Source organism: Prionailurus bengalensis, chromosome C2 (assembly GCF_016509475.1).
Source record: "Prionailurus bengalensis isolate Pbe53 chromosome C2, Fcat_Pben_1.1_paternal_pri, whole genome shotgun sequence".
NCBI lineage: Eukaryota > Metazoa > Chordata > Mammalia > Carnivora > Felidae > Prionailurus > Prionailurus bengalensis.
The window spans coordinates 99,064,222-99,085,770 of NC_057350.1; the positions used below are offsets into that span (position 1 = coordinate 99,064,222).

General features: G+C 38.4%; 1 protein-coding gene across 2 annotated transcripts in view; it reads left to right on the forward strand.

The window, feature by feature from the left end:
• Positions 1-9,619: 9,619 nt before the first annotated feature.
• ZBBX (zinc finger B-box domain containing) overlaps positions 9,620-21,549 on the forward strand; it is a 116,693-nt gene continuing 104,763 nt past the window's right edge. The window contains exons 1-3 of one of the 2 annotated variants that reach the window (XM_043594971.1): positions 9,620-9,697; positions 11,063-11,143; positions 16,551-16,687. In XM_043594971.1, coding sequence (XP_043450906.1) covers positions 16,620-16,687 — 68 coding nt within the window. In that variant the 5' untranslated portion in view covers positions 9,620-9,697; positions 11,063-11,143; positions 16,551-16,619. Of the gene's footprint in view, positions 9,698-10,627; positions 10,753-11,062; positions 11,144-16,550; positions 16,688-21,549 lie in introns of those variants that run through there. The other variant, XM_043594973.1, reaches the window with a different exon arrangement.

Below are 21,549 nucleotides of genomic sequence, written 5' to 3' on the forward strand. Positions count from 1 at the left end.
GTGAAATATGTCAGAGAAAGACGAATACCATATAGTTTCACTCATACGTGGAATTTAAGAAACAAAGCAAATGGGCAAAGGGGAGAAAAAGAGAGAGAGGGAAACCAAGAAACAGACTCTCAAACATAGAGAACAAACTGATGGCTGCTAGAGGAGAGTTGGGTGGGAGGATAAGTTAAATAGTTGATGGAGATTAAGGAGTCCCATCGCGATGAGCGCCGGCGCCCTATCAAGTGTTACATCACTATATTGTACACCTGAAACTAATATTACACGGTATGTTAACTAACTAGAATTCAAATAAAAACTTAAAACAATTTAAAAAATAAAAAAGAAAGACAAAAGCCAACTATATGGTGAGCTGTGCCAACAGCTCAGAGCCTGGAGCCTGCTTTGAATTCTGTGTCTCCCCTCTCGCTGCCCCCACCTTTTTGCTTCTCTCTCTCTCTCTCTCTCTCTCTCTCAAAAATGAATAAACATTAGAATTTTTTTAATTAAAAAAATAAATGTAAAGACCCATACAGATTAAAAGTAAATGGATGGAGAAATATGAAACATGCTAACCTACTCAAAATAAAGCAGGAGTATTAAATTCAGGCAAAGCTGACTTCAAAGCAAGGAAAGGTACTGGGAATAAGGAGAAGCATTACATAATGATAAAAGGGTCAATTCTCCAAGAAGATGTAACTCTTAGGCATTTATGCGCCTAACAACAGGGCGACAAATTATGTGAGGGAAATACTGGTAGAACTATAAGCCAAAATATATAAATCCACTATCAGTTAGAGATTTCAACACCCCTCTGTCAGAAATAGATAGATCCAGCAGGCAGAAAATCAATCAGGCCATAATTGAACTTAACACCATCGATCAACTGGATATAAAGGACATCTATTGACTACTTTATCCAACAACAGCAGAATACACATTCTTCTAAAATCACATGGAACATTCACCAAGATAGACCACATTCTAAGCCATAAAACACCCATTAACAAATTTGAAAGAATAGAAATCATATAATGTTTGCTCTCAGACCACAGTGTAACTAAACTAAAAATCAATAAAGCATGATCGCTGAAAAATCCCCCAAATACTTGGAGATTAAACAACACTCTTCAAAATGACACATGGTGAAAATAGAAATCTCAAGAGAAATGAAAAAAATATTTTGAACTATATGAAAAAGAAGACACAACTTATCAATATTTGTGGGATACAACAGTGCTTTTGGGGAAATTTATAACATTGAATGTACACGTTAGAAAAAAAAGAAAGATCTAAAATCAGTCATCTCAGTTTCCACCTTAGGAAACTAGAAAGATCAAATTAAATCTAAGGTAAGCAAAAGAAAAGAAATAATACGAATTAGAACAGGATTAATGAAATTGAAAATAGGAAAACAGTAGAGAAAATTAAGAAAATCAGTTGTTGGTTCTTCAAAATAATCAACAAAATCAATAATTCTCTACCCAGGCTACCTAAGGTAAAAAGAGGACACAAGTTTCTAACATCAGAAATGAAAGAGGGGAGGATCACTATAGATCTACTGGGCATTAAAAGAATAATCAATGAATACAGTGAATACAATGAACAACTCTAGGCCTACAAACGTCATAGCCTAGATGAAATGGACTAATTCCTTGAAAAATACAATGTGTTAAACACACATGAAGAAATAGACCATCTGAATAGGCCTGAATATATTAAATAAATTGAATCAATAATTAATAACCTTCAGAAATGGAAAGTACCAGGCCCAAATGGATTCACTGGTAAATTCCACCAAACATTGAAGGAAAAATTATACCAATCCTGTACAGCCTCTTTCAGAAGATAGAAGCAGAGGGAATCCTGATTCATTCTATAAGGCCAGCATCACCTTAATACCAAAACCAGACAAAAACATTGTAAGAAATCTACAGACCAATATCTCATGAGCATAAGTGCAAAAATTTTGTCTTCGTTTCCATAAATTGTGGGATCACCCTTCATTCCTCAGCTTTTTATCTAGTCAATTCCAAGTCCACTAATGAATTTTTCAGTGTGAATACTGGATCCTTTCACTTTCCCTTTAATATTGCTTCTTACGCCCAGGCCTGGCCACTAGTATGTAATTGACTTGACTATAGCAATAACTTCTAAATCAGTCTCCTTTTGCCAAAGTATGACTCCCACTTCTTTTTTTCCCCCTTCCCCACTTACCCTAATCCCTTCTCATGTTTCAGTAATGCTGGAAATTTTTAAATTCTTTAAACTTACCATATTTTAACTCACTGTGGGGAAGTTTGCATGTTCTTTTTTCTTTCTACCCAGAATGTTCCCTAATTTCAGCATCCCCCCAGCCCACCCAAACCAGTCTGGAGCTCCTACTCAACCATCTGGGCCAAACCTAGCTAGGACATCACTTGCATTAAGAAGCCTTTCTTGAGCCTCTACTATTGGGTTAGTGTTCTTCATCTGTGCTCCCACAGATTCACACAGTTTTAGCGGTTGTTATTCTGAATTCTTCTCTGTGTCTCTCATCTAGACTATTTTTTTCCCCTGTAAAGACAATAAAATTCTGTCTTGTTTATGTTTGTAGCCACTATATATCAAAGGACCTGGTATGTAGTAGATCCTCAGTAAGTATCTGGTGATTGTCCATGGTTTCACATTAGATGTATGTGGTTTTCTGAGTTAGTGTGAACATGGGTACATAGATCATGTTAACTCAAAGTGGGCATAAGAATAGTAAATCTAGTTTGTTCTATACGGGAGAGAATTGTGATAGCTCCTTTGGAATGTTTTTTTTTTTTCAACGTTTATTTATTTTTGGGACAGAGAGAGACAGAGCATGAACGGGGGAGGGGCAGAGAGAGAAGGAGACACAGAATCGGAAACAGGCTCCAGGCTCTGAACCATCAGCCCAGAGCCCGACGCGGGGCTCGAACTCACGGACTGCAAGATCGTGACCTGGCTGAAGTCGGACGCTTAACTGACTGTGCCACCCAGGCGCCCCTCCTTTGGAATGTTTTGAGAGCAACTTCTGCAAAGGTAAGGTGGTTATAAAATGTTTCACGAAATCTGATGAAAAATCTGCCCTTGGGGATGAGAACTGTAGGAGAATAAAGTTGATGAAAGAAAATTACTGTTAGACATCTCATGTCAAACAAACCTTGTAACTCTTGTTTTGTGCCTCCCAGCTTGAGTGCATAAGAGAAAAATGCAAATTTTCCAAATGAAGAACAGCTAACAGTGCATAAATCTCCAGAAGACAGTAGGATACACTTATTAAAACTTGGCAAGGATCAGAAATGAATGACTTTTTCTCTGAAATGCCAGCTTTTTTCTTTTTAAGATTAGCTTTTCCCTAAAGCTACATCAATTATAAATAATTGTCTGCTAGCAAAACGGGCACAGCTAAACTTAAAGCAAATAAACTAAGAAATGAAACTGATTAAAAAATAAACAAGAGATTTTAGCAGTTTTTGAGAGAATGGCTTCAAAAGAATGCCAAATGCCTTCCTATCTTTGCATATATAGCAATATTAATTTAAAATTATGAGAGACATGGATTAATATTCTACAGCTGTTTAAAAGAATTCTCTGGGAATCTACACTTGGACTTGACTTATAAAGAAAGTTACTTTTTATTGCAATTCTTCTGGCACTCATTTCAGTCAAATTTCTTTGTTCTGAACAACCAAAACCAACTAGTTTAAGTTACAAAGGAGAATTTATTTTAAGGATACAGGGGTGTATCCTGAAACCCAAGGGCTAGGATGTAGCTACTCTTTAGGAAAAGGAGAGCCCCCAGAGAATCCCCTCTTCCTGTCTTTTCCCCCCCTTTTGTTTGTCTTTCTTTCTTGTTTCTTTCTTCCTTCCTTCCTTCCTTCCTTCCTTCCTTCCTTCCTTCCTTCCTTCTTCCTGTGGTCCAAATGGCCAAATATTGCAACCCCAAGAATTTCTTAGTCTCAGTTTCACACTCTTGCAAGAATGAATCTGACTGGTCTAGTTTGGACTCCTGTCTGCTAAACCATTGTAAGAGTGGGTTGGGTTGTGCAGTAAAACATGGCTGCCATGGGGCACAGATTACTGCCAGGCAAAGGGAGGGGGATGAGTAGGGGATTATTGGTGCGCACCAGTATTGTTTATCAATCCCTGGATGGAAGCAAGAAATATTAACCTCGTATTAAATTAGAGGGTGCACTAAAAAAATGAAAGAAAATAATGTTATGCTCAAATAAAGTGTCTTTCCAAGTACCTTATGACATGAGTTCTAGATTTGCTTACTCTGGGACCTATTTACATGAATTGTATGTAAACTCTTCCTTTATCTTTGGTTACTCTCCATGTGCTGATGCCACTCTAATATATATGACCAGCCCAATCACTTTCCCAATATCAGACCTATATTTTATTTTTTTATTAATTCTTATTGCTATCACAGAAGTAAAAACTTCAAAACGGAACTACTTTCTACATCACCTCTTTGGTCCCTACTTTCTGCGAACTGTTCTCTATTCCTTGACAAGCACATGTCTTCAGTCTCCAAGTGCTGTTAGAGTTTACAAAATCTCTTGAATCTGTCTCATTTGGCCTGTCACCTCTGTATTGACTTACTCTACACTCACTGTTTCTACCTTTGACTAATATAGCCGTGTTTTAAAATTGTCCCTTTGTTTCCATCTTCTCCTTTTGCTCTGTCCTCACACTACCACCAGAATTAGCTTTGAAGGATGCTGCTATAAGCATACTAGGATGATTATTTTCTGTTTGAAAAATAATTTTGGGGTTTCCATTGTGAATTGTATAATGTCCGAGATGCTTTTAAATTTGACCACTGCACTTTTTTTTTTTTTATCCTTACCTCTCTGCCATATATACTGTGTTTGAACGACCCAGAGATTCTGGCCATGCCACAAACATGTCACGACTCCCTATTTTGTAAATGTGATATTTGCTACATTACATATCAATTGTCTGTAAACTTTCAGGTCTCTCATTAGATAGTGGGTTCCTCCAGGGTGGAGATGCTGTCTTTGTTCCTCTTTCTATCCATGTTCGGGCAGTGCCTGGGATAGAGCAGGTATTGAATAAAGGCTGACTGAATGAAGCTGTGCCCGTCCAACAAGCATGTACATTTATTTTTCAACTGGGAAAGAATTGCACACTGCAGGAAGCAGAAATTTATCCTATGCCCTGATGATTTTCCTCTACTTGTGAAACATCAGTAATAATTGCCTTGTGTTAGGGAAATTTATTTGCTGAAGAGTTCTGTGTCATTGGTGACAGCCAGAAATTACAATGCTGAGAAAAGTTATAAAAGGACAATGTCACCTCCTAACTACACGTTTCTTCTTCCTTCTTTAAGTTGAGCCCTTCAGATGCTCTTAAATATATTTATATCATACTAATTCAGGGTTCTGAGAAATCTTTTTGTAATTTTATGTTGCCTCTAAAGCTCACTGTCCTTGACAATTTGAAAAATCCCATCCATATGTAATAGGATTTATTATATTCAGTGCCTGCCAGGGCTTAAAGGAAGAAGATGCTCCATTTCAAAGTAAGGTTATACTGCAGGACTTGTACAGTGGAGATGGGAGAAAACTTGTAGTCCTGAACCGACTACCAACTCCTGCCTAGAAAAGAGTTTGAGGAGCCAAGAAGTAGAGTGAAGGTTGAGAGTACTTTTGGAAAGCTGCTTGTATGCTGTGTCCCATCTCTCTTCAAAAGAGAAAGGCCTGGTAATATCAACAGGCAGTTATAGTAGATAAGAACATGTTCCATAAATCTGGAATGTATATGCTCCACAGTTTATTTAATTCACTCCAAAAGAAACCACTAGAATGGTAAAGCTGGTTCAAAAAATTTTGAGAGGCTGGGGTGCCTGGGTGGCTCAGTCAGTTGAGCATCCGACTTTGGCTCAGGTCATGATCTCACGGTTTGTGGGTTTGAGCCCCACATCAGGCTCTGTGCTGACAGCTTGCTCAGAGCCTGCAGCCTGCTTCAGATTCTGTGTCTCCTTCTCTCTGTCTGCCCCTCCTCCACTCATGCTCTGTCTCTCTCTGTCTCTCAAAAATAAATAAATGTTTAGAAAAATTTTGAGAGGCTACCTATATATAGACATCAACACAAGATATTGGTAGAGGATTTCTAGGTTAGATTTCAAACTAGTTAATGTACTACAGGGCAATGAAACCACAACCTCTGGAATTATTTTATCTAGAGTAAGGATCTTATCTGCATCTAGATGCACATGATATGAAAGATATAGATGAAAAAAACCTACCAATTAATGTGTAACTTTACCCAGGCTTATGAATAGAATAGTAAATGATAAGCACACAAAGGTTTATTTTCCTAGAGAATAAGTTTATCTTTGAGTAGGCTCTTACAGTGGGCATTGAAAGGACATGTAATTATTCCTTCACCTTATTTTCATGTTTTGGACATGTCTGTTAACAGTCCCCGTCATTTCAGATCTGGTTAAGACATGCATCACTGGGGTCCCCGCAAATGGAGATCCAGCAGACTGATTTTTGACTTCCATCTGTGGAGTCATAAGTGCAACTGTTAAGCTTGCTGGTTGTTGGTAGTTGAGCTAAAGAGAGGGGATTGTGTTGGCTGTCCTGCGCACTCACAGGGTGGCGGGGCAAAGTATGCAGGAGGATTTCCTGTAGGTCAGACATGGAACATTCAAAAATGTAAGCGAAAATGGGTCACTTAAAATTCTGTCCAGTAGGATCCCTGAGACCCCGCAGGGAGAAGCAAGAATGATCAGTTGAGGCCTTGGGGCTCAGTAAGCAAAAGTGTTAGGAGAAGGCATCACCTGCCTCTAGAGGAATGCAGGTGAGAGGTCCTCCGTCGATGGGGGTGGGATGGTCTCTGGAGAATGGACTACTCGTAACACCTGGCAGGCTCAGTACCAGTCAGGTTAGAACTTTTCTGCTTTAAACCCTTTCCTGTGATTTCAATGTAGGTAATTACTAAGACCCAAGCAAGAATGGATGATGAGGAACAGAGACACAAGCCTTTTGTAACTGTTCTTGACTGCAGGCCTCCCTATATTCAGAAGGCCCAACCACCGCAAAGGGGAAGAACCTTAACACTACATCACAATGCAGAAGTTTGAAGATTATATGGAACTGGACATTTTTGTAACTCTTCTAAGAACATTTATCACCTGTGAGTGATCAGAAAGTTCTGAAGCCTGCCACGATTTTCCTCCAGACAGCAGCCTACCAAGTACAAAATAAGGTTCCTTAATAAGCGGGGCTTGCTTAATGCAGGTGTGTGTGTGTGTGTGTGTGTGTGTGTGTGTGTGTGTGGTGAGAGAGAGAGAATATCTTTTTAAACATGACCTTGTAGCTGCCCTTTGAATTCAGTGAGTCTGTGTCCTACCTAGGTTTTATCAATGTGGGTAATTTTTATCTTTTTACATCGAATATCCTTAGTTCAGAAAACTTGTGTTCAAACCTTGTCTTCACACTGGTGCAATAGGCATGAATTTGCAAAATCCCTCAGGAATACTGTGCTCCTGATATAGATATGGTAAACTTTTGCAGAATTGCCGGTGTCAGTTAAATGCACTCTGCTTCAGCAGAGAGGAAATCCTATCTCTAGAGGTGTCATTGTTTTTACATGTTTCATTTCATTTTGTCACTAATCATGGTTCTGAAAGACAAGCTCTTCAGATTTTTCATTGTACCCTGTAACTTGGCATTAGCTTATTTTTTGGCTCTGCTTTGTTTTGCATAACTGTGCATAAGCTAAGCTATTTCTCTAAATATAAGTAAGCTAATGTCTTTCCAGTGCTTTTGACAAGTACCAGAATATTGTATACATTATTTTTATGAGTTTAATTTTACGATTGCACCAGAAGTACATGGTAAGAATTCCTTTTTAAAGTAAAAATGTGCTGTACAGAAGTAATCAGAGGTTTTATGCAAAATACTGCTATTGATTGGGTCCAGACTGAAGTTGGTTTGCTCTTCCCTCTGTCTGGAATGTTCCTGGCCCTGATTGTCCCATGTCTTCCTCTCTCCCTGCATTTTGGGACTTCCCTGACCTTCTAACCTAAATGTGAAATCTTAATTGTTTTCTGTTTCTTTATTCTGCTTTGTTTTTTTCAAAGCACTTGACATATATTTGTATGATTTTATATTGTCTTTCTGCCCCTACTAAATTACAAGTTTGATAACAGGGGTGCTATGTTTTCTTCACTGCAGTATTTCCGAGGTGTAGAAGAGTGAACTTTCAATAAATATTTGTTAAATGAATTAATGAATGGACAAATGAATGGATACACACTGAAAATATCTTTCCTGGTAATTTGAAGAGCACGTCTGGAAAACAGTCCTGCATAAGAAAATTCTAGCAATATTATATGTCCATTTGAAAGTTGTCATTGTATTAGATTTCACGAAAGGAGTTGGTGAATTTATGCCGTGAGCACTTAGATGACAATCACTGTAGCTATACCACGATCACCATTTTTTTTAACCATTTATTCAGTGCCAACTGTGGGCCTGGTTTAGTGCTAAAGACTTAATATACATTGTTTCAGTTACTCTTCCAAACTATACTATGTATGCACTAAGCGTATTATTATTTAATCAATCAAACTGAGTTTTATATCTCACTCAAGGTCACACAACAGGTAAGTTGTGGCAGGACCAGGACTCAAACTCAGGTCTGCCTTAATTTCAAAGTCCAGAATCATAGCCACATCATTGTGTCTTTTTTCTTATCTATGCTAGTTAAGTCTTATACAACTGAATTTGCCAGGGGAAGATATTAGATGTGTTCTTAAATGTGTATTGGCAGACACATTAATGTGGAAAACAGTGGTGCAAATTTAGTATCTTAACCATAATAGTTGAGATTATTACTCCAGTTACAAGATAGATAACACTGTGGATGAGATAGAAGCTTTTACACCAACTGACTGCAGAACCAACCACATATCCTACTTGAAGCATATAAAATAGAGATTAAAAAAAAAAACTACAGCATATTTAGGAAGCAAAAAATTTCACCACAGGTGACTGGAACAGAAAAGTGTGAGAAGCATGGGTTGATTATCTCTCTCTCCCTCTCTCCCTGTATATTAGATTCGCACACACCATGGGTCATATATTTGGGTATAAAGAAAGCTCTTGAGCCCTAGATTCTAGTATTGGTTTTACCTATTGTGACCTTTGATAATCAGTTGAACACAGCACATATGTGGGAGTTCTAAACTGCTTGGGTTATTCTTCTTGGGTCTGCCATTTTCTAGTTTTGTAATTTTGGGTCGTTATTCAAACTTTCTGTGCCTTGATTTTCTTAGGTATAAGTTGGGCCGTCAAGAGGATGAATTAAATATTACAGATAAAACTCTTAGAAGAGTGGTTGGAATGTGGCAGGAGCCCTTCCAGCAGGAAGCCTTCAAGGCCTGCTGGGTTTCTCAGCCCTGTCCTTTCTGAGAAGGTCCTTTCCCTGTCCCTGCTCTCTTGCATTCTCTTCTCTCTCTCTCCTCTCTTCTTTCAGCTCCTCTCCCTGCTTCCCACTCGCGTCAGGGCTCCTTTGTGCCCTCTGCTGGTCAATGGCGGCAGGACCAAGTGTTCTGGTTGCTATGGCTACCGAGTCAACGCGGTAACCAAGGAGACCGAGGCGGAAGCTCCGGATAGCTCCAGCAGGCGGTGGTGACGCAGGCGGCTGGGGTCTCCAGGTGGGTCAGCAGGTTGCAGATGACTATGGTGGGCGGGCGGCGGGGCGGAGTGGCGACCGACGGGTCCGCCGGGTGCGGGGAGCATGGCGGGACGGCGGGAAAGTAGACCGGGTTCCGGGTGGGGCTGGGGCGCCGGCCCTGTAGGTGTTTGCTGAGCGCTGCCGTGTGCCCGACACAGTGCCAGGCCCACGGGCGGCAAGACACGGCCTTGGCCTCAGGATAAAACTCTTTTTCTATAAACAAAGAAGTTTCCAGCCCGTGAGGTGAACCGAGAGTGAACCCCCAGGCAAGAAAACCGGGGCCTTGTCAATTATACCCCCTCTACAACCTGACCTTTTCAAACTCTACCCTTTTTTTTTTTTATCCTTTGAAGTCAGGGGTGCCTTATGAGAAATTTGGTTCTGTGGCAATCCAGTAGGACGTCCCCTTTTGTAGCTTGCTTTCTGCCTGGGTGGCCACAGGCACCCGCTGTATTATAGAAGTCCGTGCTTCCCAAGGTGAGGGGTGGCAGATTCCTAAGAAATCTGAAGCTGTGGGAGTTTTTTTTTTTTTTTCCTTCTCTCCCCAAATCGGCACTACAGGTGCTCATATATGGGTTCAGTTATGTATTTTCTTTCTTATAGCCTGACTTTTTAAATCCAGAGTTAGCAAGACTCATTAAAAAGTCGTATATATTTGAAGCTACACAGGATTAAAACTATGCAAACTGTATGCTTATGGAAAATGAAAACAAAAATAAGAACAAAAGCCCACATTTTGTATCACCTTATTTTATAACCTACATAGAGGCCTGCCTGACCTCCCATGATATTTCCAGTTGCATTACACATTTATTTGTAGGTAGCTAAGTCTTTTGTCTATTTCTTTCAAAACACTTCGTACTTCCTACAGTTACTTTATTTGCTTTTTAATGTTTTCCTACTCTTTTCGCCAGACTACAAGTTCAGTGAGGATTGGTACTATACCTGTTTGGCTCACCTTGTTTTCCAGAGCTTAATCTGATACCTGGCACAGAAGAGGTGTTCCTATATTTGTTGAATGTTCACCAGAGTCTGGTAGGATACATGGAAAAAAGAAAAAGATTTTGAAGTGGGAAAGAGGGTGTTTAATTTTTTTTCATAAGATTGCGCAATAAGTTCAAAGCAGTAGGAAAAAGATAAATATTTAAAAGTTAGCATATTATTATTGGCAGTATGTTGTATGTAGGCACTCTTCTAATTGCTGGGGATTCAAAGATCAGTGGCAGGACTGCCCTCAAATATTTGGGATGCTCACGGAAACCACACCTATAAAAGCAAAGCCGAAAAAATAGCACAAGGAAGCATATAATAGCAAATGAGTGTAATACGCATGATGTTCTTACAGAAAGAGAAGTCCACTTTTGATGGAAGAAATCTGCATCGTAGAGGTGGCCTTCCAACCTGGCAATGAATGGAATAAAACTTGGTGAGCAGAAAAGTGGAAAATAAAGCATAATGCTTAGGAAAATTAGAATGCATAATTGAAGCTCTCAAGTACCAAACAGAGCAGATGAGTAATTTTTTTTTTCCTTCTGGGTAAGGGGAAAAGTTTTAGAGAAGAAATTTATAACCTTGTATTACATGGAGGCAATTTGAAACCCAAAAGGTTTTCACCGGTGTTTAAAAACATTACTGTAAAATTTAGAAGGTAATCTGATGCCAAACAGTTCTTTCTCTACATTTCCTTTTAATGACAGGTTAAGAATATGAAAGGGAGAAGAATATGAATGATATGAATTCATCATTTTAAGGATGTAGAACAATTTAGATTTCAAGTCTTAAGAGCTAACAGGACTGGGAATAAAACTGTACTTTCTGGCTTTGTCACCAATCTTTCCTTAATTTTCCCATTTCTAAGGTATTCAGAAGAGACCACTTAGGATAATAGTGGATTGTATGAGAATGGGTAGGATAGATAAATATAAAAGAGCTTAGGATTCTGAATTTAATTTATGAATTAAATACTTTCATTGCTATTTGTAATCATACGAAGTTTTCAGTTGATAATAATTGTGTATTGATTTACGTTGTGCCTTTAAAACATTTTTTAAGCTATTGAGGAGTTTTTTTATATTAAATCTGACTCAGAGGCTCCTTATGAAAACCGATGAAGTCAGAGAAGCTGTGGTTTGAGAAAAACTTTGATGTTCCCTCATTCCCTTCTCAGGGTAGTTTCTAACGCTGCCCCTTCTCTGAACCCGGAGCTCTCTGGTGGCCCTTAAGGAGCCCGGTGATTTACAGACCATAAATTAGAGTCCTTTTGTTTGATATCCTGCAAATTGGGTGGGGGTGGAATTCTTATCATTTAATACATGGATAAACAGGCTCAGAGACCACTCTAACACAGAGGTCCTCTGAACTTAAACCTAGCATCTTTTAACATTACTTATCATTTTTAGTTGACAACTATTTTAAAAAGATACCTTGCCCCTTGAGAGTGAAAGCAAACTTCCTTAATTGCTCTCAATGGAACCTTCATATATAAGGTAAAAAAAAAAAATGGGTTCCATGGGCACTATTTAATACCCTGAAGCAGCGTTTATCAGCTGTGTTGGTTGGCTGAAAGGTTAAGTGCAGCTGAGAAGTCAGCACCTGATTTACTTTCATGGCCTGTGCTAGTAGAAAATGGCATATATTTATTTAGTGGGCCACTAAAGCACAAGACACTATGCCAGGGATCATGTATTATCAGTCTTTTCCTTAGATTTTTAAAAATATTTAAATATATATATATATATATATATATATATATATATAAATTTAGAGTAAGGATACAATTCTTTTTAAGAATTTAAAACTACCATTTTTATCGAAATTCATTTTTATTTAATATTTCTTGCTTGGGTATCTAAGTGCTATGGCAAACATATTAGTCCATCCAAGAGAGTTGGCTTTTGGACCTTAAAATATGTGTCAAAGTAAGGAAAAATTCTTATTTATTGGCTTTTGAATTTTCAAGTCTAAGATGATTTCAGGTCGTTAGACTAATCAGCTAATCTTAGATAAGTTTTCAGTTACAAAAACTGTCCTATCTTGAAAACAGTGGTTTCCCAAACCTCCCATTCTGCCAGTGGTGTCATGGCAAATTCTCTAGAAGACTATGGCAACTCTTGATAAATACTCTGAGTTTCTAGGAGTATAAATCATCATAATTTCCTTGTTTCCATTCTGTGGTAGCCAGCCTTGATGCTTGAGTTGCATTCCCAGGATGAGAACTTATGTAGAAGGAGAATCAAACCATCATGGACAATATTGGGTCATGGTATCTGTACACCTGTGGGGAGAAACAGGTTGGGGACAGAAAAATGATGCAGTCTAATAAGTCAGTTAACAAGAACATTTTCCAAATAACTATTAAACCTTTGGTATTTAATTATCAGAAAAAAATTGAGTCACCTAAGGACAAGTGGAACTACAAAGTTTGCATAATAGGGAGTTTATCTCTATTTCCCTGATTCCATTAAATGACTAAAGTTTTGTGCTTTCCTATTCTTCCTGCTGACATTATTATCTCCTTGCTGTCCCAAGAAAGGTGACTAATTCTCTGTTGGTTTTACGAAAGGAAACAGGCGGAACAGCATGACTCACAATTATAATCTTGCTTTTCTCTTCATACAAGAAAATTGGCTTATGTGTGTGACTTGATAAAACATTTAACTGAGAGGGAGCCTTACTAATTGCATTCAATGAAGTGAAATGCCCCCAAATAAGACCATTTATTTGTTAAATCACATTATCAGCAGAGCTATAAATCTGAATCATCTCATCCTAATGAAATTTACAGACTTTTTTTATTCATTTCAGTCTTCATGTGTACGTTCAGCTTTATGCATACGTACATATACAGCTGACCATTGAACAATGTGGGGGATTAGGCGCACCAGCACCCCACACAGTTAAAAACCCATGCATAATTTTTGACTTTATTTTTTGATAATGGTGGCAATGATAACAGTATGAAAGTTTTCTTGAAAAATTTATCACAGTAGACTTAGGGTCCAGCAGTTGGATTTCCAAATAATGATCAAAAAGAGATAGAGACTCTTTTTGAGTAGGATTATTCCTGAAGTCTTTTTTAAGTGAGACAAAGTTTTTACCTACAAGGAAGGGGTAGAAGATGATGTATCCTCCCTCCGCAAAAGCAAACCAAATCTTAGTTTTCCAGGGGTTATCTTTAGTTTTCTTTGACATTCATTTTAGCTTTGAGAGAGAGGACTTGGTACTTAAGAAACGAGTCCGAGTTAAATGTCCCTCCTAAGTATTTCCTTCTGTTGGCATGTTCCATGGTATTGTCATTGTGTGGCTTTCCCTTTGATTTTGAGTTCTTTGAGGGAAAACACTGTATCTTGTTTACCATTGTGATATCAGTACCCATAAACAGGTCAGGAAGGAGTAGCTACATAAATGTTTACCGGGGGTGCCTGGGTGGCTCAGTTGGTTGAACATCCAACTTCAGCTCAGGTCATGATCTCACGTTTTTGGGAGTTTGAGCCCCGTGTCTGGCTCTGTGCTGACAGCTCAGAGCCTGGAGCCTGCTTTGGATTCTGTGTCTCCCTCTCTCTCTGCCCCTCCCCGGCTCTCTTTCTCTCCCTCTCTCAAAAGTGAATACTTGAAAAAAAATTAAAAAAAAAAAAAAACAAACACAAGTGTTTATTGAAGGCACAAATACACTTAGGCTTATGATGCATCTACTACATTTCTTATAATATAAAATTATTTTGTATAATTCTATTTGAAATTATCTTCAGAAATAAATTCCTTCAGAATTTTCTCCAAGGTAGTAAAAATCTACCCTTTCAGGGTAGATTTGATTTTTTGGAGGTAGAATAACTTGAAACTAGATTTGAATGAATAAAGTATTCACTCCTGCCAAACAATATTGTTTTTTTAATTTAATTTTTTATTTTTTTAAATTTACATCCAAATTAGTTAGCATATAGTGCTATAATTTTTAGTTTTAAATGAGGCACAACAAAGTAGATTTGTATGTTTGTTGGGTATATATGACAGACTCTGCAGGAGGTTTCAAAGAGGTATTCCAAAAATGTCTTGATCAGTGGTTGCATCATTGAAATTATGATATAGTGTCCCAAAGGAACAAAACTGAAGAATTGCACATTTGATTATGTAGACTTCCATGTGACAATAACCTTCCATTTGGTTACTCCTATTCTGATGCCTTCTCTCCTTAAGTTTTCGAGCCAAGCTTCTAGACTTATTTTCTGTTCTCCCTCTAAAACTTTCAGTGCCTCTTATTAGCTACATATTGAATTCCAAATGCCTTAACTTGGCATTTAAAGCCACTCATTATTGAGCTGCAGCCTAAATGTCCAAATTTATGCCTACTTTTCCCCTTCCATGTAACCCGAATATCAACCAAATGGAGCCAGTCATTAGTCTCCATTCAAGAGCTGTTCTTTCTCATAGTGTGAAGTGTTCATCCAGTCCATATCTTTTTATATAAGCCCCCATTCTCCTCAAAATGCCACTTTAAATCCTAGCCAGCTTGAATTCTCTCTCTCTTCTTATATTATCACATCTGTAAGTTTTATGGACTTTATAATTTCTACCCTATTTTGTGGCTTTTATATGTAGGTCTTATATGCCCTTTTGACTCTATGCCATTTGAGCCAGTCAACAGATCTCCTTGGGCCTTGACTCCATGCCTCTTAACACAGTGCCTTGCATATAGCAGAGCTTAGGAAATATTTATAGGGGTTTTAAGTACATAGGAACACATATAAAAACCAGCAGCATCAAATGGTTTGTCTATTTAAGACTATGGACTCTATGGCAATGGCCCTCATATTTCTTTAAGGGCGTTCAGAATTTGGAAATTTTTATTCGTATAAAAACCTAATGGTTGTGCATGTGATTCAGTAATTCAGCATTACAGACTAAATTATTATAGAACCGTGAATAATTGGGATACTCAGGAAATAGGGTGTTCTGAATAATTTAATTTTCTGGTTAACTTGGAGTTAGGCAGAAAATCTTCTTTGTTTCATTTCTTGTTGAAAAATTCTTTCTAAATATGCTAATTTCTGATCTTAGGCAAAGAGCATCATTAAAATTTTCTTTGATGAATGAGGATATTAGAATGCCTTTGGGTAATTATTACATACCTTAATTCTCATTTTATATTACCACATATGAACAAAAAAAGGTTTTGAGTTTGGATTGTATCTCTAAGGTTCTTTTCCTTTTCCTATATTTAGCCTTGGATATTATTTTTGGATGAAAACAAAACCTGATTTATATTTTTATACTCTTTACCATAGAGAGAGACAGAGTATGTACTTGTCTTAATGAGTACATTCTTCACTTTCCTTTTTAATTTTTTTATTTTTTACATTTATTTATTTTTGAGAGACAGAGCACGAGTGGGGGAGGGGCAGAGAGAGAAGGAGACACAGAACTGAAGCAGGCTTCTGGCTCCGAGCAAGTAGCAAGCATTCAGCAGAGCCCAACGCGGGGCTTGAACCCACGAACCATGGGATCATGAACTGAGCCGAAGTCGGACACTTAACCGACTGAGCCACCCAGGCGCCCCACATTCTTCACTTTCAATCGACTATGTCCACAGTCTTTTGCTATATAATTATTGGTAAAATTTTAATTCCATCATATATGCTATATTTATAACTTCATTAGTATATCAATATTTGTCAAACTTATATATTTAGCATATGTGTATTTATTGTTTAGCCTTTGATTCAACTTTTTCCCTTCATAACAATTTCTGTTTTTAAAACCTGTCTGAATTGTATGTAGTTTTGAATTTGTAATTTAAATGCTTTACTCTGACATTATTCTTTTGTCTACTTTTTCAGACGTTTTTGCAAATCACAATAATTTTTAGATAATATCAAGACAGTGGGGGAAAAAAAAAGGCAGTAATCATGAACACCAAAGATTTTGTAGTTCTTCCATGGGGGAAACCTGGAAATTCCATAAAACTAAAATACAAGTAAGTGTATATATATTTATTACTTAAATAAAAATAATTGCTAACATTTCTGTAATTTAAAGTATTTTTTTATATGAGGCTGTGTAGAGTTGAACTTAAATTTTTGAGTTCTTTCCTCCATTTTCTTTACATCGGTGCATTTTTATCTATAAGAGAGTAGGTTTGAAATATTTTAAATCCCTAATAGTTTAAAAAATGAGGACTAAAATTATTTCTGCCACAATATCAAAATGAAAAGTGATAAATGAAGTTTGGGTTTATTGACTATTGAAGCAGTCGAACAGAAAGTTACAAATAGTTTTGTGACACTTATTCAGAATTAAAAAGAATCACCCTAAAGAAACTGAAAGACCCTGAAATTTCCGGAGACTGTTGGGCTGAGAGACCTTTAAATAGAGAATAGAGGGTACTAACTATCCCTGCACTTCACCTATTAAGGGACAGTATGTTGAATTCATCTTTGTCTTGGAAGGATACCATCTGTCTTGGATTGCCTTGTGAATGCATTCAGCTAGAACCAGGCAATTCTGGTATCTTGGGAATTTTATGACATGGCAGGGGTATGGGAAGTTTCAATATACTGCTTCCCTTTGAGATCATCTAGTGTCACTGGAAATTCCCAAGGCCTTCCTCTCAGAAATCAGTAAGGGTCAGTCAGTCTGGGTTGGGGACAGACTGTCAATTAAAATTTGTTTTTAATGTTTTTATTTTTGAGAGAGAGAGACAGAGAGAGAGAGAGAGAGCAAGATGCAGTGGGGGGAGGGACAGAGAGAGAGGGAGACACAGAATATGAAGCAGGTTCCAGGCTCCAAGCTGTCGACACAGAGCCTGACGCGGGGCTCAAATTCACGGATGGTGGGATCATGACCTGAACTGAGGTCGGACGCTCAACCAACTGAGTCACCCAAGTGCCCCCAGACTGTCAGTTTTTAATCTGTTTTGAGTTCCCTGAATCAGATCAACAGTCCTGTGGTTATTCAGTGTCTTCAGACTTTCCTAATTCTTCCTTCACTTTTGAGATAACTGTGTGTAAGAGCATGTGTAAGCTGGAAAATGTTATACAAATATATGGCAATCTCAGTACAGTTCACCCTTGAACAACAACAAGGATTGGGGACACTAACCCCCTAGCACAGTCAAAAATCCACACAGAACTTTTGACACCCTCAAAACTTAACAACCAATAGCCTACTCTTGACTAGAGACCTTATGGGTAGTATAAATAGTCAATTAATGCATATTTTGTATGTTATATGTGTTATATAATGTATTCTTACAAAAAAGTAAGCTAAAGAGAAGAAAATGTTATTAAGAAATTCAAAAAGAAGGGAAAAGACAATACCGTACTGTATTTATCAAAAACAATTGTGTGTAAGTGGACCCATGCAGTTCAAACTCCTATTGTTCAGTATCATCTGTATTATTTTTACCATTTTTTGGTGGGAGGGAGAGCAATCCCATTGCTACTATTACCAATTTTCCTTTTTTTGTGTAAAAAGAAAAGGGGACGTACATAATTTGATTATGGTCATATGTTTCAAGTCTGTGTTTATATACTTATAAACCATTCATCCAACAAACATTAATTGCATGTATTCCACACACTGTGATAGGGAATGGTGGACATAAAAGTAAGAAGACACAACCTTTGCTCTCAGGTAGCTTGTGGAGGATGTGAATAGATAGAATCACATTTACAGTATGTTGTGAAGCATGGTATGATGAGAAAGCATAAACTGCTGGGGCAGGGGTGAGGAGGTCACCAAGCTTTGCCTGAAAGATGCAGTCATTTGGGTAGTTACTGGGGAAAACTTGGGCAAAGGCACAGAGGCCACATACTTTGGGAACTTTCAGACACATGCAGCAATTTATGGGACAGAGCACAGAGTTGGAGAGAAGGGAAGGATTGTATAGATAGTAAATTAACCTCTGTGCCACACTAAGGAGTTTGGAATTTATTTTGGAAGGGAGGGGGAATCACTGTTTCATGGCCTTTAGGTTTCTGATCCACCCATGATCAGCAACCTACAAAAGCTAGGACAGGAACACCCACTCTATGTTAACATCTTTGGAGTTCCCTTTCTTACCCTTTCCTTATTCCAAGCCTCTGCTCATTTGATACTATCTTAATGATTATCTTGACCTTGTCTGACATTTTGGTGTTCTCCAACATTTGTCTTCCTCTTTCCCAGCCCTCAGCTCATTTCAGTAGGTTATTTCTGGCCCTTGCATTTGTTGGGTTGACCTGGTTTCTGCAGGATCAACCTTAGTTTTCCTCAGTGGCCTTACCTGCACCACATGCCCCTCCCCCACCCCCGCTCCACCCCACTCTGTGTCTGAAGCTGTTTCCAGGAGGAACGCATGTCTTATTTCAGACCCATAGCATCCCATCAACTTGAACACTTGGTCAGTAAGCTGGTTTTTTCTTTTTTTTTTTTTTCCAGTCTCATTCCTTTCCTCTACCACAGTGGGGACTTCAAAAACATTAAAAGTTTTCTAAGCAAGTGAGTAACACAATCACATTTGTACTCTTCAAACTCTTCCTCTGGAAGCCATGTGAAAAGTGTTGTGGGCCATTGAGACTTTGGGCGGGGAGACCAGCTCAGGTATCAATCCTAAACTATGTCCCCATTCCATTGCAAAGTGATCTAGGCATCATTATCCTCCTGGTTGCCCGAGTAAGAACCCTATGATTGTCTTAGATTCTTTCCTTTCTCTTTCCTGGTGAGTCTCCTGCTTCTGGTCAGTCTCCAAGTCCAGTTAATTCTATTTCCTTAGAGTTGTCAAATTCTCCCATTTTTCTCTCCATTGTCTCTATCCAGTCAGACCAGCATCATCTCTCTATTATTAGGCTTCTTGAAATAGTATCCCAACTGGCGGCCTTGACTTGCCTTTCAGCCTTACACCCTCTAATTTTCCATTCTGTAGTCAGAGTGATCTTTCTAAAATCAATTCTGTTAAAAACCTTTGATGGTTCTCATCACTTACAGAATACAAATCCTCATCATGGCCTACATGGCCCTTCATGATCTGGTCACCCTCCACATCAGCAATTCCATTTCTTACCACTTTCACTTCCTTCACAGAATGCCTGGTCATGTGGAACCTCTGGGGCCTTGACCCACATATCACCTGTTTCTCCCTGTGCCCACACTTTTCTCTCTTCTTAGAACATTGCTCTCACCACTTCCCTTTGACTTCCCCAAGGTCCTTTCATCCCTGAGGCTCAGCTCAGACCTCACTTTCTCCAGGAACTGCTCTTGCCATCCCTTCAGCTGGGCATGTGCCCTGTGTGTTCAGGTACCTCCAGGTACTTCTCCAGTGACAGCACCATTATAACCATATTTCGTTTACCTTCATGTGTGTCTGTGTTCCTCTCTGTACTGGAATCTCCACTGGGTCTCATATCCTCTCACCTCCTATTAGATGTCCTGTCACTACAGTCCTTGTTTGTACTAAGGGCTGAAGTACTCCTTGTGGAATGAATAAAGTGAAAATAGTGCCTCTCCATCAGTATCTTTACCAGCTTCTCTGAACCCACTGGCAGAGTGGTTTGCCTCCTTTAACTTTCCATGTACCTCTCTGGATTGTGTCCGCTTTGGTGCTTGCTTTTTGGTGACTGTTTATATAAGTTAGCGGCCTTTTCTCATTTCCATTATTCTTATTTTGATTGCTTGTCATTGAATCCTTGGGGACGCACACTACTTGATTATAGTCAAACACTAATGTAATAACGATGAAAGAGATTTAAACTCATGATAGATAATAAAAGCTAGAGAACTAGGTTGGCATAGACCTATTGAACACAGTAACTAATACTGACAAGAGACCAGAACTGTGAAATGAAGAAAATGGCTTGTGTCAAATGTTCGATGAGCTTCAGGTATTATTATCAAAATCTCTTGCACAAGAATCTGTAAGGGGGCTCTCCTCTGTCCTCAAAAAGTTCTTTTTTTACTGCTTTCTTTCAGAGGAAACAATAGGTGAGACTTGGCCCAGTTCCCTTTAATGTAATAGCTTTTGTACAGAGGCCCTCAATGGGTGCTTTCTCCCTAATAGGCCCTAAACAGGCTCTGCTTTCTCCCTTTCTTTTTCTTTCTTTCTCTCTCTTTCTTTCTTTCTTTCTTTCTCTCTCTCTCTCTCTCTCTCTCTCTCTCTCTCTCTCTCTCTCATTCTCTTTCTTGCTTTCTTTGTATTATACAACATAGAGGTAGAAATTTATTGAAGGTTTCTAAGATGATCAGGTCAGCAAAAATGTGTATTCTGTAGAGAAAAGATTAGATACTTTAAAATTTTTTTTTTCAACGTTTATTTATTTTTGGGACAGAGAGAGACAGAGCATGAACGGGGGAGGGGCAGAGAGAGAGGGAGACACAGAATCGGAAACAGGCTCCAGGCTCTGAGCCATCAGCCCAGAGCCCGACGCGGGGCTCGAACCCACAGACCGCGAGATCGTGACCTGGCTGAAGTCGGACGCTTAACCGACTGCGCCACCCAGGCGCCCCAAGAAAAGATTAGATACTTTAAACAGTAGTCTTCCAACTCCTTGAATTCTTTAGAGGAAAGGCAGTATGAAAATTAGAAAATGTTTTGTCTTTTGCTTTCTATTTATATAGTATAGATATTTGTGCATATACGAAGACAGAGTTCATATGGAAAGTGAATTATGATTTGAAATCTCTCGCAGTGTAATAGGAAAAACAAAAATCTGACATTTGAAGAGTTACATACCTTAAGGAGAATGTTAATGGGAGGCAAATGCTAACTTTAGAAACTGTATTTCAAAGAATGCAAAGGAAGTAATTAGGATACTCAATCACTTATTTACTATTCATAATTTTAATTAAGGGGAAAAGATTACA